Raw genomic sequence first — 17,863 nt, 5'->3', positions numbered from 1 at the left:
TTAATTCGGTGTGAAATTTTTTCTTGTTTTTTGAAATGCTTTATTATCGCTCGTTATTTGACAGAAAAAACTATTCAAATAGACTATTCACGTTATCAAGCCTTATTAAAACGGATTTTTTTAAATTCGATTATTTGGAAATTAATAGATGGTATTGGAATAATAAAATTTTTTTGTAATAAAAATAATAATTCGAATAACCAAAGTTTATTCAAGTTAACACCAGTTTATTCGAATTAAAAAAATTTATTCCAGAAAGACCAAGTTTATTCCAATTAATCCCTCAACAAAAATTTTTATGATCCTTTTTGTCAATTCGAATGAACTGAATAATAAAAATATATTTTGTCAAATAAACAATATTTATTCGTGAGAGTTCAATTCCGACAATTTATGTTTAACAGTTATGGTCATAAATCAAAAAATGATTATCTGAAAATTCGTGCCAAAGGATTGGAGATCGAATGGAATGGCAATTAATTCTGCAAAATCTTAAAAATGATATTTATCAAAATATAGATAGAACTGGTGATAAGCAATATTTGGAGAGTATTCTACAGAGAAAGAAGAAATGATGATAATGTGAGAAAAGATAGAACTATTTGTTTGCTGTTAAAGGAACAGACTCGCAAAATATTATTCTGAATTAGACTTTAAGCAGTATACGATAAAATTGTTATTATTGATTGACTTCTGATTTAAAATCATTTCAATTGCAAAATGGGACTTTTGAAGGAGCATGAATGTGCGAGTGCATGGACGCTTCACGCTTGCATCAAATTTAAATTGTGGAGAACTATAATGCCAAAGTGTACCAGCTTCATTCTAAATAAGGAATATTCAGTTTTTTCGTACAACGCAACATTATCCGGGGGAAGCTTGCAGTTTAATATGTATCAATCAACTATTCCAAGTGACAACAATTGAAGCTAATTCTTCTTCTTCAACGATTGCATAAGCATTGCTTTTACTCTTTATTGCCATGTCGTGTTCTTCTATGATGGAAATTATCTTTTTTCGTCATGCAACTCGTTCAATGAATCGTATGCAATGAATACCGGCAACAATATGGTGTGCTGCCAATATAACAAAGGGTGTATTATTCTTTTTCACAGCACACAGAAAAGAAGGATTGGCTGAAGGAAGGGATGAAGTATCGGTATGTTGGGGTGGGTGGGGATGACACGAGCAATCTGTGTGGGATGAGTGAGTCAGCACCTTGCAAGACAGTGGGGCATGCAGTGGAGTCGAGCATGGCGCAGCTGAGCTCGACAATCACTTTGCTGGGTGGGAAGCATGTGAGCGAAGGGGCGACGATCAGTGTTGGGGAAAAGAAGATAATAATAACAGGGAGAGGGAAGACAGTGAGTGTGTTTGGGACGAATTCTCTTTCTTCGCCTGCAACTACTCTGTTCAGCATATCTTCTGGTCAACTGGAGGTGGGGCATGTGGGGATTGATCACAACGCGACAAGAAGCTCATCGCCAAGTGTGTTAATGGTTTCACTCTTTAATGAGCTGAAAACACATCGCAGACGAGCACAGCCATCTTGCGCCAATTCAAGCAGCGTTCTCACACCCTCGTGCAGCATGCCATCCTCTACAGCCATCTACACAGCCTCGCTCTGGTTGCATGGGTAGCTTATTGGCTGAATTGGATAAGACAGACACTTCTCTCTCATCAGCCAGAGATTGAAGACCTTTCTCTTTTCAGACATAACAGATTCCTCTATTTTCATACAGATCGTCCTGCTTCTCTCCCTCTCACTCTTCTTCTTCTTCTTCTTTATTGTCATCTTTGTTATTATTGGCCACCTCGAACACCTGTTTTTTGATGCCATTTCTCTCAAAATATTGAATATCCAGGCAATTTAAGGAACCCTTCGAGTCTATGAGAAAGCAGATAATCGACGATGGGGTGAATTCATTCACTTGGTGTGAGTTGAATGACTCAAAAACAACTGGAACATCATCATTTTTAATTAATACAGTTTCAAGTGGAGGGGCGAATAACATGTATAATCAGGTATCTGGAACAATTTCATTTAAATATTTTTCCTTTTGCAATTGGATATTGTTTTTGGTTTTTTTATCATGTTTTATCATAAATGTGAAATAAAGATGGAAAAATTACAAAAAAAAAAAAAGAATTAACAAACATAGCGAAATGATAAATTATAATTTATTACTAACTGTAAGTCTCTTTTTGATTGCTTTTATTAGTTGCAAATTGAAGAATATTTTATGTCATCATTCAATTTTAATAACATTTCATAAAATTTCTAATCGTAATGCATTTAAACAAAATCTTGCCAATTAAATAGTTTTTTCCAAAATATAAGTGGAATTAATTAACATATAAATGCTTTTTAAGAATGTGATTCAAGTGAATTTTTTTGAAAACCACAATAAATTTTTTTCGAAAAAAGTTATTCCGAAAAGCCAGAGTTTATTCCAATTAATTTTTTTTATTCCAATAAAAATAATTTATTCCGAATAAACTTTGTTTATTGGAATAAGTTATTATTATTCGAATAAAACCTTTCTATTCTCATTGTATCTAATATCAAAATATCGAATTTTCATTGAAATAAGTGATTTTGTGGATATGCTCCAATGAGCATTCCCAATGAAAAATGAATGAAATATTGGCGGCATAATAGTACAATATAGCATTTTGCAAATTTCACAAATAACACTATATTCTGATTACATATGTTGTTTTAAGCATGTGCCGTATGATAAAAGTTTGCGGAAATGTGTGTTTGACAAAAAATAAAAAATAAATCATTTCTTTTTTTTCATAATTCTAATTTCATCAAAAGGATGTATTCCGAAGCAATTTTCACCATCTCCATCTCCTAAACAAACATCTCAATCATTAAAAACGTTTTTTTATCTTTTGCACAACCGGATCTCGGTTTTATGATTTTTTAAAACAATTATCATTTTTTGATCTTATCCCATTAATAATTTGAAAATCAAGATTTTTCTAATTATTTCGATTTCATGAGAAAACATTTCCGCACAAAATCATTTACATAAAAAACAATTATATAATAAATGAAATCATGCCATATAAATTTTATTCTATTTCAGTGAATACCATATACAGATATCGCATAAAATACCGGACATCGCACAAAAAACCGGACAAGATCGATATCTCAATAACTGCACAAAGAAAAATTCAGACAATTTTCCTCAAAATACATCTCATTGATTCAAACTCAGTTGATAAACGAGACTTTCAGGACAGCTTCGCTTGAGCTCAGAAAAAATTATTTTTGTTATCTCGGAGGAACTCAAAATCCTATTTCTCCGAGATTTTAATAATTATTTTCTCTGAGCTCAAGCGAAGCTGTCCTGTAAGTCTTGTATGTCATGTGAGTTTGTATCAATGAGATATATTTTGAGGAAAATTGTCAGAATTATTCCTCTTGCGGTTATTGAGAAATCGATCTTGTCCGGTATTTTGTGCGATGTCCGGTATTTTATGCGATATCTGTAGTATCATTATGCCATATTGGCAAAAAATGTCAGTGAATTGGGTAAATTTGTTAATAAACCATTTGAAAAAACTTGATGTGATAATATCATTCTTTTGCATTTATCATATTTCCTTTTTTGTGCACACTCCCAATTCTAACAATATCATTGTTGTTAATCTCACAATTGTATTTCAAGCATAATTTAAAAAAGTTTTCAGAAATTTTGTATTATTAACAATTTCTATTGAACAAAAGTCTTCATTTTTAGATTTTGTGAATAATGCAATATCTGTGAAATATTATCATATGCCAGAATAAAAGATCAATACTTTTGAGAATAATTATTTTCAGAATGGAGAAACCTTATTTCTGTGAATTGTGATGCGAAAAACCTTTCAAAAATCATTGCTTTTCAAGGAGTGAAATGCTTGATTTTCATGTTTTTTTTTGACGAATAATAAACACAATTTCACATATTTAATGCAAAGCTCATTAAACACCTTCAACCAAATAATCACATCAAAACAAATAAGAATGAAAAGATGGGAAATATAAACATTCAACGAAAAATTGAAACCCAATACAGCAATTACATATATGCACACTCAAACAACACAAACAACAGAACAAACAAAAAGTGGCTCTCCAAAAAGGAGTGCATCCAAAATCAAGAAGAGAAAAGATCGCTTTCAAATCCATTTCATTTTTTCATTTCATTAAATTTTATTAGCTTTCACCCAACTTTCTTCTCTTTCACATTCTCATTTCCTCTTTCGCTTCGATTTCCGCTTCTGCTTCCAGACTCGTCCCTGCCATCTCCACTCCCACACCACCCCGACCCATAGCAGTCGATTGCATCCGACATCGTCACAAACACCGTCCCCGACGGAAAGTGCTTGAACAGCTCCCGCTTCACATCCACCAGCGTCGCCCGCTCCCCTGCCTTCTGCCGCACCATGCTCTCCACAACTTCCCCCGCCGCCCACTCCTCCCGCCACACCCCCGGCCGCTCTCCATGCCTCACCTTCTCTCCCGCCGTTTCTGCATCATACTCCCCAAACGGGATTGCCAGCGCCACACACTCCCACAGCATCATCCCCATCGAAAACACAACAGACTTCTTTGTCGCATGCGTCTTCCTCCCCTCCAGCAGCTCCGGCGCCCTCCACCGCAAATACTCCTTTTCCCCTTCTTCATCCTCAAACGCCGACGACGGCGGCGGCGAGTCCGTGAACCTCTCGCTCATCACCGACACATTCGACGACGACGAGACAACGCTCAGCGATGACACAGACGATGTGTCCGAATCCTCTGACGATGAACTCCCCGAGTGCATCACAACACAGATCACCATGTGCTCCGAGAACAGCACAATGTGCGGACTCAGCCTGTCCAGCGACTCCAGCGGAACTTCCATCTCCCCAAACGAGTGGAGAGCAAGATTAGCCACCCAGAACAGGATCTGCGCCCCTGTCGCCATCCTCTCCTCCACCGTCCCGATCGCCATCTCCTTCGTCTTGTTCCGCCCATGCAGCAGCATGAACAGCGAATCCCTCAGATCCACAATCAGCTTCTCATGAGGCGATGAGCAGGCCATCGCATCCACCAGATTCGACATCGACGAGGTGGTTGGACACATGCTCTCTGGTCGGATAAAAATGGAATCTGAATCAGTCGTTGAAGTGGATGAGATGGATGGTGATGGTGTTCTTTTTCGTGTCTCCTCTTCCTCAATTTCCTTCTCATCAATCTTCTCCAGCATCCATTGAGGAATCTTATCTGAATCTCTCCCCAAAATATATTCAGTGGAACCACATTCACTCAGCAAATGCTCTGATGACTCCGAGTGTCCCAAGCTTTTCTCATACACCCTCTTCTTTATCCTCTCCTCATTCTTTTTCTCTGCCTCTCTTTCTGCTCTTCGCCATTGTGCCTCTGGAGACATCTCCATTGTCACCATCTCAATCAGCTTCGGATCCTTCCTCACTGTGTCTTCCACAATCACTTCCAATTCTTTCGTTCTTCTCTTTTGCTTTTTCCATCGAACAATAAAGGCAACTGCAATGATAAGAACAATCAACAATATCATAACCAAAAAAACAATCACAATCAACGCCCATGATGACATTTTTTCTTTTCCACTTTCAACAATAATATCATCTCCAGCAGCTTGTATCTTGCTTTTGTTCTTCAGAATGATTGCTTCAGTTGATGATGGTGCCTCTTTATCCCCAAAAAGAATTGAAACAGTCACCTCTGCTTCCTCTTCCACCTCTCGAATTGAATTTGAAGGTATTTTGCCCCAAGTCTCATCTTCCGAGACAAACCCTTCTGATTCAAACTCATATCGCACCACCAATGCTTCTGACCGGATGGCTGTCACCACCCGAAATGACAAATTGCAAGGCAAAAGAAGTTGCCCTTTGAATGCCACCTTCAGCTCTGCTCCTTCCTCTTCCACAGCCACACTTTCCAAAGTGGACACAAACAAAGAAGCTTTCCTTTCTTCCACAATCCCGCTCAGCTTGCATCCTTCATTCAGCATCCAAAGCGATCCGTTCATTTCCTGCCCGTCTCCGCCTTTCAGACTCCCAACATCCACACTCCCTTTGCCTCCACACACAATGTTCCTCCTTGCTGATGGGTATCCCTCAATCCTTGGATCGTTCCCCATAAACTCACCCTTCTCGATGAACAACTGCCCGCCTGTCACTCTCGCCCCTCCTTTCGAAAAGTTCTCAATTGTGGTGTCTTTCAACGTTGCTGTGCTGTTGACAAACGAAACAGCCGAAGTTGCCCATCCGCAAATCTCTGCTTCTTCCTTGTTTCCACCTCTTTCTGAATAACCCGGCTCGCCTCGAAGCACATTCCAATATATTGACACGTTGCTGCACCTGCAAAAAGTCATTACACTTCCTCCTTCAGACTTTGACGATGTGTTCCCAAAACTGCAGTTGTCAAAATATATCCCTTCGTTGAACGTTGAGCATCCAATAACTCCTCCTTCTTCCTGTGCAGAAGAAACGTTGTTGAAAGACACTGCTTTCAGTTCAACTGATCTTTCTCTTCCACTTTTCGCCTGCTCGGACAATGATCGTGCTCCGTCAATCAGAATGAATGCTCCCTCATCCAGAACAATATCTTCCACTTTCATTTCTGACAGCACCACTCTCCCTTCTGATTCTTCTGATTCTTCTGAATCAACAATTTCAATCGCCGATTCACCACAAAGCCAAATTCGGCTGATGTTCATCTTGCTTATCTCCACTTCTCCCCCTTCAGCTGAGATAAGCCCCAGCCCGATTGCTTGTGTGCTGCTTTCCTCCTGTGACTGCGCAAAGCTACACGAAAGCAGAGACAGGCTTCCTGCCTCTGCTGCAACCAAAACACGGTGCGCTGTCGAAAAATCTGAACCAAAGAAAAACTCGATATTTGTCACAGAAACACTCCCTCTTGCTGTTATCACGCTCCCTCTTGTTTGCGGAATGTCTCGGAATATCGAAACTTTCGAGGCATCGTCCCTCCGAGACGCCACCGAAACATCCTCCAGATCCATCTCCTTTTCCACAAACGACTCCCCATCCACAAGAAGCCGGCTGTCAACATCGTTCGTCAAATGGCTCAGCCCATACCCCATCGTCAGGCACGGGAGCTTCAGCGTCCCACACTGCCTCTCGTTCCTCCCATTCTTCGACGGAGCAGACGACAGGATGATCGTGTCTGCCTGGTGGATCGTGATGAAGTCCATCAGATTCGTGTCGCTCTGGTGGCTTGTCCTGTCCATCCCGTAGATCGCATTCAGCCGCGTGTATGCTGTTTCTCGCAAGTCAAAGCAGAACTGCGTCTCGTTGATCTGCCTCTCGATGTCAACACACTCCACAAACACATCATTCCCCACTTTCGCGCTGTTCCCTTTGAACGTCATCTTCTCAAACACAAATCGCAGCGCTCCCCCAAAGCTGGAATATATGTATATCCCTCCCCCCTTTCCCCTGCCATTGTCGCACCCACACTGAATCACTGATGATTTGATCATTGATAGAGCTCCTTCACTCTCAACCTCCTCAAACACTCCCCCTCCCTTCTCCGACCCCACTGCCTTGCACGAGTCAAATGTGCATCCCCTGATGGACAGCTCCGCCACACACCCTGCCGAACTGATGATCGCAGGCCCGTTGCTGCTCCGACTGATCAGCTGGAACGTCGACTCGTTCATTGCAACCGAGCATCCAACTCCATTCTTTCCTTCCTTTCGATTTCTGCCTGATGCTATTTTCACAAATCCCTCGCCAGAAAACGTGCATCCCGAACACACAACTTCTTGCATCACACACTCGCATCCATTGCCCATCGTAAACACCCCCACCTCCGACATCACATTCTCAACCACCAGCTTCCTCACATTCACCACTCCGCTCTCCATCGCCAAAAGTCCAACCTTCGCGGCCACATCTCCACGCGTCTCCGCAACAAACGAGCAACCGCTCATCCAAATCAGCCCGCTTTTTCCAACCAATGAATACTGCTGCTCGTTCCAAAACCCTTCCGACACCACAACTGAAATCCTCTTCAGCTGCACATCCCCCTCGCTCCTTATTCCTGCATCGCTCCTGTCCGCTGTCCTGCTCGCAAATATCAGCTTTCCTCGGCTTTCCTCTTCTGTTTCTTCATGCTCAATAACAAAGTTGGAGAGCACAAATATATCCTGTACAGCCGTCTCATCGGCTATTTTCATCCACTTCTGCCCAGCACCTCCCTCTATCTGCCTCATCCCTTTCCACACACTCCGGCACGGATCCTCTGCGCTCCCGCATCTCATTATATCGTATCCACCAGAGCTCACAAATATTGTTGCGCTTGTGAATGCCTCCAAGAAACGCAGCAGCGTGGTGTCTTCCCAGATCAAATCCCTCCCACAAAACAGCAGCTCGTCTTCTCCGCTTTTCCTGAAGTCAAAGCAGAAGGTCGACAGCGTCACTGTTTTGTTCAGATCCCCTGCCCAGATGAATGTGTTTTTCCCTCTCTGCGCCTTGTGGCCAGCAAACGAAACATCCTCTCCAAAAACAAAAGGATTGTCAGCCATTGCACCCTGGCACTCAACAAACACAAACCCACCTCTTCCATGTTCTTCAGAGCATCCACAGCCAACTGTTTCTGTTTGTCTCATCGAAAATGTTGCTTCATTCAACAGCTCCACACAAACTGCTCCTCCCTTTTGACTCTGCTTCGCAGATATCGATGAGAAATTGCATCCGATTATTTCACACGACGATGTCAGCCGAACAGGCGTTGACGAGAAAGACAGCGAAGAGAAATCACAGATCTCCAGCTGAACATCGCCTCCTTCAGAGCAAATAAGGCAAAACTCCAAGTCTGATGCGCTGCTGCACTTGAAGGTGCATCCATTGAGCGAAAGGCATGAATCTGCTGATGAAGAGCGGAGAAGAACATTTTCGTTGTTTGTGAATGATGAAGGAAGCAAAAGCTGAACCAATTCCAACTTCAGTTCTTTCGTGTTTCGGATGACTGACTTCTCTTCACCTCCTTCCAGGGCATCCTCAAACAGCACCACACACCTCTCATCTGCCTTCCTCGACACAACTTTGAACGATGAGAGATCGAAATGGTTTTTGATGTTTGCTCCTGTGTCAATTTGCATCACTCGATTCGGTGCTTCCAAATCGATGTTTTCATATCCTCTCCAGAACGACAGGCAACCGAATTCTGCACTTCCACACCCCAGAATGTCCATTCCACCCCTTGATACAAGAATCGTGTTCTCCTTCCTTTGGATCAGGAATAGCAGAAGATCTGCAACAGACCCTTTCAGCAAAACATCATCTGTACCTTTCAGATCAACAACGCTTTCGTTTCTCTCGTTCTGCAGCTGAAATGCAAACCTTTCTCTCACAACTGTCGCATTCACATCTGTGCTCAAAACAAACATGTCTTTCCCCTCAAACGCACAATTCTCTGCAAACACCATTTCTGTCAGCTTCATCCTCACCAGGAAATTTTCTGAAATCTCCAGATACAGCCCGCCTCCTCTTCCGCCTTCCTCGTTCACTGAACACGACCTGATGCTTGTCCCGTTCATCTCAACATCGCTTTCTCCCTCAACTGAAATAAACCCACATCCCCCGTTTCCTCCTTCGTTCCTGCAATCAGTCATGCTCGTCCCATTCTTCCACTTCAGCATCTTCACTTTCTTCAGCACAACAAATCCACCATTCCCAAATGTGCAGTTTGTGCTTCTCAATTCATTCACCAAAACCTCTGTTCCCCCTTCCCCAACAACCATCCCTTTCCCGCTCGATCGGATGTTGCTCACTTCCACACCGTCAAATGTGCACCAAACCTCACCGCTCAGAAAGATTCCACAATCAGTTTTATATTCCATGTTCTTTATGGTCACTCCATCCAGCGAGATCCTTCCGCCTCTCCCTGTAATTATCCGCATGCTTGTCTCTGCTGGTGCTTCTGGATCTGCACTTCCGAATGTGCACTCCACAAAATACGTTTTGCCCACCCCAACTTCCACCAGCTCAGCAAAATCTGATGCTCCTGGCAGCTCAAATCCAATCTTCGAAATCGTCAGTGTTGTGAGCGTGGTTCCAACACCCATCTTCAAGTGCCCCTCTTTCCCCACAATCACCCGACTCCCATTCTCCCCTTTCCCTTCAATTGTAATCGGCTCGTTTTCCTTCTCTATTGCTCCGCTCAGCTCGCACGATGAAAGAACTCGTAGGATCCGCTTCTCCTCGGTCATCATCCTTGAGGCATACCACAGCTCAATGCAAGGATAATCGTCGGCCCCACACTTGTCTGTTTGGCCATTGAGCGTGTTCACATATATTATTTCGTCTGCTCTCGGAAACAGATACTTCAGAAGCGTGTCTGTCCCATCCGGAAATGATGGGTCAATCACCCACATCGTTTCCTCCTCCTGGCCTTCTGTGGCCGACCCTGCCCACTTGTTTCGGTCGATCGTCATCCGCGGCGCAGGGCACACAAGATACACATCGTATCCCAGCATCGCATCGTTGCTCCGGAATATGTTGTTCCTCATCGAGTATCCAACCTCGCTGCTCAGAAACTCCATGTGCAGTCCTCCCCCCAGCCCATCCACTTTCCTCACTTTGCTCTCTTCAACCGTGTTGTTGTTGAACAGCAGCTCCCCATTGGCAGACACACTTGCGATGACACTTCCACCTTGAGAGCCACTCGCCATGCAGCTGATCGTTGTGAATGAGCAACAGTCCACGCTCAACGTCTTTCCCCCTCCAACTCTCCCCACAATCACCACCCCGTTTCCTTCGTTCCTCGTCAAAAGACTGAAGTTGCTCTTTTCAACCGCTGCACTCGACGACTCCTCCACAAACAGCACCCCATGGTTCTCAAACTTCGTCGGCCCTGACACCTTCGAGTTTTTCATCTCAACGTGGCTGCTTGACTTCGCAACAACAAGCCCTTCAGCCGATCCCGTCTTCAGGTTGTTCCATTCCACATCTTCCAGTGTGCATCTGCTGCCACTGCCACTCAATTCAACCACTGGCGCTCCCACCAGCTCTATTTCGTTCAACACTCCCCTCAGAACATGGAGACTCCCACCCCTCACAATCACATATCCAAACCCAATCTTCTTCGATTGTGCGCTCACCGAGCAATCAACCAGCGAAAGGGCTGAGCCACTGCACAGGAACAGACTCTTTCTTTCAGCTGCTGCGAATGTTGTCGAAACATTGAATGCGATTCCACTGAATGAGATTGCATTGCTTGTCTCGATGAGTCCTTCGCCTTCTCCTGCTCCATCAGACACCACATTTATCTCTGTGCCGTTTGCCCCTGCATCAATGTCCATCTCTTGTGAACTCAAAACAATCGCATCAGCAAAGCAGAAGCGATCTGTGAGCCTCAGATCCGCCTTCGAATCCCCAAATCGCACAAAACCCCCATATGGCAGCGTTCCACACGGATAATCCGAAAACCCACATCCTGTGTAATCAAGGCTCTTCTCCTCTGCTCCGCCAACGAAGCAAGGCTCTTCAAATGCTCGGAAATACAGCATGAGCGGAATGTGGAATTCGCGATTTGTTGTGCTTCTCTCAAACCCCATCATGTCTTCTTCCAGGATGGTTTCTGTTTTGAAACATTGCAACCAATCTCCAACAATCTGCCTCAGATCTTCTCCATCAACAAACAGCTCCTTTCCTTTCCAGGCATTGCAGCTCCTGAATGAAATATTATCGAAGGCGAGGCTTCCGATGCTTTCCTTCAAGCAGAGATACATCCCACCCCCCAATCCTTTCCCTCCATTTTCACTGCCATCCGAAGGCACCATGCAGTTCTCAAAACTTGTGCTTTTCACGCTCAAAGCATTCCCGCTCCCAACATCCCCCATGACTCCCCCTCCTCGAATTCCATTCCCTTCATCACACATCCCACTGAAGTTGCATTTTTGGATTGTGATGCTTTTGCCATCTCCATTTGCCTCGTTGATAAAAAGGCACCCGCCATCGCCATTCATCCTCTTCATTCCACACACGCTGCTGTTCTCCATTCTGACTGCATTGTAATCCCAAATCCAAATTGGCGAACATGTGAATGTTGCACCAACTTCCATTGTTAACTCACTCACCACCAGATCTCCTCTCTTCACAAAGATCACACTGAAAGAAACAGGATCGCCTGCATTTTCTGAGGAGCATTCCACACAGCAGTTGGCAATGGAAAGCGATGATGAACAGAAAAGAAATGCTTTTCTTGCTGCTCCAAATGCTCTCGGCACACTCAGCGACAGATTCGACAGAAAAACAGGAGAGAGACACATCACCAGCCCTTCCTGAGTTGTCCCACCTGTGTCTCTGACTGAAACTGGCACAAGCGCCTCAGAATAGATATTCGCTGATGTGGAAGAGATCGATATTTCCTGCTGGATAACTGATCTTGAAACAACTTTGATGTTGTGCAATGTGTCGCTTATTCGGCTCCCAACACAGTAATCGATTGATAAGCATGCAAAAGAAGCATATCCACAGTGTGTGTGATCAACACCATTTCCACTGTCTGTGATAATTTCGGATTGAAGACGGCAAAGATACACATGCAGAGGAATCACAACAGAATCACCTCCATTTTCACTCCCGCTCAAGCCCAAAGCGTCTGTTGGCAGCTTCCTCGAATCAAAAAATCCGAGCGAAGACGAATTGATCATTTGGGAGAGCAAAACCCCACTCTCACACCCAACAAACACATCCTTTCCAAACTCTGCCTTGTTCCCTTTCACCTTTGAGAACTCAACTCCATTCCGTATTTCAAAAGAGGAAGATCCATCCCCACAGCGGATGCACATTCCTCCTCCTTTTCCACCTGATCCTTCTTCACTTGGCGCAAGGCATTCCTCAAAACAGCTCGACCCATTCACAACCAGAATGTCATTTTCACCCAGCCAGGCGCTCACCCCTCCTCCTTCTCCTCCTTCTCCTCCATTCCCACCAACACAGCAATCACTGAAGGTGCATCCATCAATCGTTATCTCCCTGCATCCGCTGTTTCCCAGCAAATTGTTCTTCTCAATCGAAATGCACCCCCCGTTTCCACTCGCCCTCTTGATCCTGCTCATCGTGCATCCATCGCAGTTCAGCATCCCTGCTCCAGACAGACTGATCAGCGAACCAGACCCAAACTCAATCTGCGATGCTGTGGAAAATCTGCTCAATAGCAGGCTCCCTCCGTTTATCTTTATGAACCCAAACCCAAATGCAACATTTCCACTCGATGAGCATTTCAGCGAGCAGTCAGCCATCGACAGCTCGCCACACTGGCACAATATGAACCAAGAATGCCTCCCAAGCTCCGCAGCTGCTGAAAAGCTCAGGTTCGCAATGAGCGATCCAATCTCAACAGTCACCATTCCTTCCGCTGTGCTCGTGCCTCCGCTCGACACTTTTGTTTCTTGCCCTCTCGTGGGACTTTTCACCTCCCACTCAAACGCATCAAACACCACCGACTCTGTCCATTCAAAGTCTCCATTCAGCGTGATTATTCTTTTCCTGCTCCCAAACCGAAGTCCTGCTGCATATCCAATGCTCCCACACGGATAGTTCGCTGTCCCACACCCCGAGAAATCTCGCCTTTTCGCTCCTCCAACAACAGCTGCCCCAGAAAACACCTGCAGATATGCCAGAAGCGGAACTGGATCTGCCCTGCACTGCTCTTCAAACCCCATCAGATCATCGTCACTCATCCCTGTCTCCACAAACCCGAATGTGCTCCTTGTTATCGACACGCTCAACGAGATCGCATCAACAAATATGTTGTTTCCCTTCCACGCTGCGCATCTGCCAAACCCAACATCACATATCGCAAAGCTCGACGAACGCCCTGCCACTTTCAGATGCACTCCTCCCCCTTTTCCTTTCCTGATGCTGTCCTGCGGCACTCCACATCCCTCCATTTCAATTCTTTTTGTGGTGCCAAGCATCAATCTCCCACCTCCCTCCAGAACACAGCTCACAGACCCTCCATCCCCTTTGCTGCACACACATCCGCTGAATGACACCTCATCCAAATCCAATTCATCCCCACTCACCAAAGTCACATCAAACACCGATCCGCTCCCTTCGCCTCGCGTGATGCCTCCGAAACTCGCATTCTCGAAATTGAATCAGTGCAGCGTCGACGACTCCATCCTAACAGCTGACACATCCGATAATATCATCGACTCAACAGTCGTGCTCGACATGTTCAAGAGACCAGCCGACACTGCTGCAAATGCTGTTGTGAATGGAGAAACTTGCGATGGTTCAGCTGATATTTTGCACAAGCAGAACACAAGCTCCCCAGATGCTGAAGAAACAGAGAACAACGGCAGATCAGTCGACGCAGAAGAGTTCCTGATGATGAATAACCCGAGCATAGAGGCATACCCAGATGACACTTCAACAAGCGCTTTGGCATTCACAGAACTGGCACTCAACTTTGTTCCAAAATTGCTTGACCCTTCGAAAACCAGATATTTAGAATCAATCACAAGCGGTTTCTCTGTATAAACTCCTGCTCCAATTTTTATGTGAATTGGAAAGGTTTTGTTTGATGCAAAAGCTGTGTCAATTGAATATGATAATGTTTGACAAGGTGAATTCTCCCAGCCGCATGAAAATTTGTTCACACCAGTCATAGATGCAAATATATGTCTCGGTTTTCTGATCCATGATGTTTTATCTCCATAAATTGCAAATACCAAACGATTTGACTCAGAGGATGCATTAGTCCAACATGAAACAAAACGATCCTCCGTTAACACATCTTGCCATGGATTTTCTGCATAGATATCTTTTCCATCACCAAGTGCATCGCAATCAACAAATAAACAAAAAGAAAGTGAACTGTGATGCTCCAAATATCCATCTCTTGAATCAAAATAGATTGCCCCTCCAACTGTTTCATTGGCGCAGCAGTTTTCAAAAGCAACATTTGAATACGACACTTTTGCCCCCTCTCCGTTCCAAATTGCTCCTCCTCCATTGCAATAAATGCTACTACTTGTCACAAAGCAATTTTTAAACGAACAATCTGATATTATATCTGCATTTGAAAATCCACTATGAAAATGGCAACAACCTCCGCCCCAAATTGCTTCGCAAGATGTCATATTGTTATTTTGGACTGCCATTGGACCAGTTCCCTGACAAAGATTTAAACATGATGCGTAAATGGGAGTTGTTATTGAATTGAAAGAGTTGTTCAAAGATTGAGTTTCGCTGCTATTTCTTTCAAAGATACACGTGCATGCTGTTCCATTCATAAAGTCAGTATTGTGAACATAGCAAAAGCCAACAGACTCGTGAGATATGCAATCTCCATTAAAGTCTTCATACAAGCAGTTGTCCACAAGTGTGTTCTCCGAACCTGTGTGATTAATTTTCTGGCCAGCAGTTTTGGAGCATCTCAAAAACGAAGAATTCAAAAAATGAAGTGATCCATCTGATATTTTTGGTGCAATGCAGCCTTCTGTTGGGTTGACGATCGAGCAAATGATGCACGATGCCAATGTGAATGACGAACATTGTGCAGAAGAAACGTTGTTCCTTGCATGCTCCTGAGATATGTTTTCAAAGGAGCAGAGCTCAATCTTTATCACATCACAGCACGAAGATTGGACAAGCGGTTGCGAATCAAACAGTCTGAAGGACGAAAACGAAGAGCCCATGAGCTTGATGCTATTTCGATGTGCCTGCTGTGCGCTTGCTTCAGGAAACGAAATCAGCGAATGAACAAGGCAGTTCGGTCCAGACAGAGCCAACGACAAATTGAAAAAGCACATTGACCCGCCCCACGAATGAACAAAATCGGCACCCGACACTTGGGACAAAGAAAGCAGACAACTGCCCACAAAAAACGTTGATTGGTCAGACAACGATGCAACTGTACCGTTTCCTTTGGGATTTAATTGAAGAGAATAAAAACTCAAAGAAGAATTGCAGATGGAAACTGGTGCTGAAATGGATGCAAGTTCATATGAGTGCTTTCTATTGTCCTTGTGAATTTCGTGTGATTGATGAAGGCATGCGTTCTCAGCAAGACACTCTCGATTTCTTTCACAATCGCAACGTGGTTCAAGAATATCACGAACAACAACGTCTTTTCTGAAGCAGTTTTTACTAGGATTTTCAAGAAAATAGAATTCTCCAACATCACAAGATAAGTTTGCGCAGAACAAAAAAATAAAAACAAAACAACTCATCATGATATTATATTATGGGTTATGATTTTATAAAATAAATATGGGTGGACTTTTTATACAGTCTGTCCGTAATTAATGTTGATCTGTCCGAAAATAATGTCGATCAAACCTTCAATTGTGTCAAATTTATAAAACCGTAATATCTGATAATAACAGTGAAAAAATATCTTTATGAGCAATATTAATTTATTGGATGATCGAACAACACAAAAAAAATTTTTGATCACTCAAAATGTCCCAACTACAGAAGAATATGGTGTCAGGCCAGTCATAATGCCCTTCACTCATCCCCTGGAAGACAGTATTCACAATGTTATTCGTATGAGAGCAGAATTGAAGAAAAAAGAAGCCGAAGCACAAAAAAGCGAACAAATACAGAAAGCTAATGATTCTGAAACGTTTATCAACAAAAAACCATACACTCCAGCAATTTTGGAAAAAAGAAGAAAGCTTACGGATTTGTTTCATGTTCATGGTCAGGCAAAGACACAATCGTGGTATGCCAAAGAATGCTTGCTCACTGAAATTACAACTGCAAGGTTTTCATCAAAGTTTCAAGTTGGTGTGGACATTACACAACCGTTTGAAAAAAGAGGAAGGAAAAGAATAGTCGATAATGACACTTTGAATCAAACAGTTAGAGAAAAAATGAAACTTAACCCGTTGACATCTTTGAGAAAAGTTGCACACGAGATGACAAATGCAGGCCATTCAATTGGAAAATCTTCGGTTCATAAAATTTTGACAGAAAGAAACAGTGATACACACAAGTTTCCGTTGTTTTCTTTTAAAAGAATTACTATACGACCGTCAGCTGGTAATTCAGAAGAAAATAAACTCCAAAGAATACACTTTGTGGAGAAGCTTTTCCAATATCAGCGGGATGGTGCTGCTCCTTTTTTTATTGACGAAACTTCTTGGAATATAAGCTGCATTAGAAAGTACGGATGGTCGGAAAAAGGAGATAAAGTGCTTGTCCCTCCTCCTCCTTTGTTTCAATCTATCACTGCCATCACTTCAATCTCAATGAACGGAATGGGATACGCAGAAGTGATTCGAGAAACAATAAACCACGAACTATTTGAAGCGTATTTGAAAAGATTCTTGCTATCCATAAAATCATTTGAATCATCGGTTATTGTCATGGATAATGCGTCGATTCATCATGTTCAAACTGATGAAATTATATTACAGTCTGGACACAAAGTTCTGTTTAATGCAGCTTACTCCCCTGATCTGAATCCTATCGAAAACATTTTTGGAATCTGGAAAGCCCAAGTTGAAGAAAACTCGTTGAAATGGGAGGATGAGTCTCATTTTATATCTACAATGCTTCAAGCTTTTCAGAAAATTTCAGCACGCGTTGTTAGAAAAACAATCATGCGTGTGGTAAACGATGTATGGCCTTTGGTTTTGGAAAAAAAGAATTTGTAATGAATAACTCACAATCTTTGACTTTTTTCATTTCAACCAGTTGAAACATTTTCTTCATTCATCAATAAAATAATAGAAAAAATAATAATCATGAATATTCTTTGTTTTGTTTTGAAGTTTGAAAAATTGATTGAATGAAAAAATGAAAATGACAAAAAAAATATATATGTTTCATATTTCTCTATTTATAAATT

At 42.9% G+C, this 17,863-nt stretch overlaps 3 protein-coding genes across 3 annotated transcripts; 2 read left to right on the top strand and 1 right to left on the bottom strand.

Moving 5' to 3' along the window:
- Positions 1-1,068: 1,068 nt before the first annotated feature.
- On the top strand, positions 1,069-1,695 carry MONOS_10978 (uncharacterized protein; the record flags this gene model as incomplete). Its single annotated transcript, XM_067863468.1, has 3 exons — positions 1,069-1,071; positions 1,116-1,488; positions 1,535-1,695. 3 exons carry the CDS (start codon positions 1,069-1,071, stop codon positions 1,693-1,695), a joined length of 537 nt encoding a protein of 178 aa, XP_067734193.1.
- Positions 1,696-4,223: 2,528 nt separating this feature from the next.
- MONOS_10979 (uncharacterized protein) lies at positions 4,224-15,815 on the bottom strand (the record flags this gene model as incomplete). The annotated part of the gene is made up of 2 exons (XM_067863469.1): positions 4,224-14,144; positions 14,196-15,815. The coding sequence occupies 2 exons, from the start codon at positions 15,813-15,815 to the stop codon at positions 4,224-4,226; spliced, it is 11,541 nt and encodes a 3,846-aa protein (XP_067734192.1).
- Positions 15,816-16,556: 741 nt separating this feature from the next.
- On the top strand, positions 16,557-17,669 carry MONOS_10980 (putative DDE superfamily endonuclease; the record flags this gene model as incomplete). The annotated part of the gene is made up of 1 exon (XM_067863471.1): positions 16,557-17,669. The coding sequence occupies one exon, from the start codon at positions 16,557-16,559 to the stop codon at positions 17,667-17,669; it is 1,113 nt and encodes a 370-aa protein (XP_067734191.1).
- Positions 17,670-17,863: the final 194 nt, after the last annotated feature.

Source organism: Monocercomonoides exilis, assembly GCF_001643675.1.
Source record: "Monocercomonoides exilis strain PA203 chromosome Unknown scaffold5-2102611, whole genome shotgun sequence".
NCBI classification, from domain to species: Eukaryota; Preaxostyla; order Oxymonadida; family Polymastigidae; genus Monocercomonoides; species Monocercomonoides exilis.
This window is presented reverse-complemented; position numbering and strand designations above follow the sequence as displayed.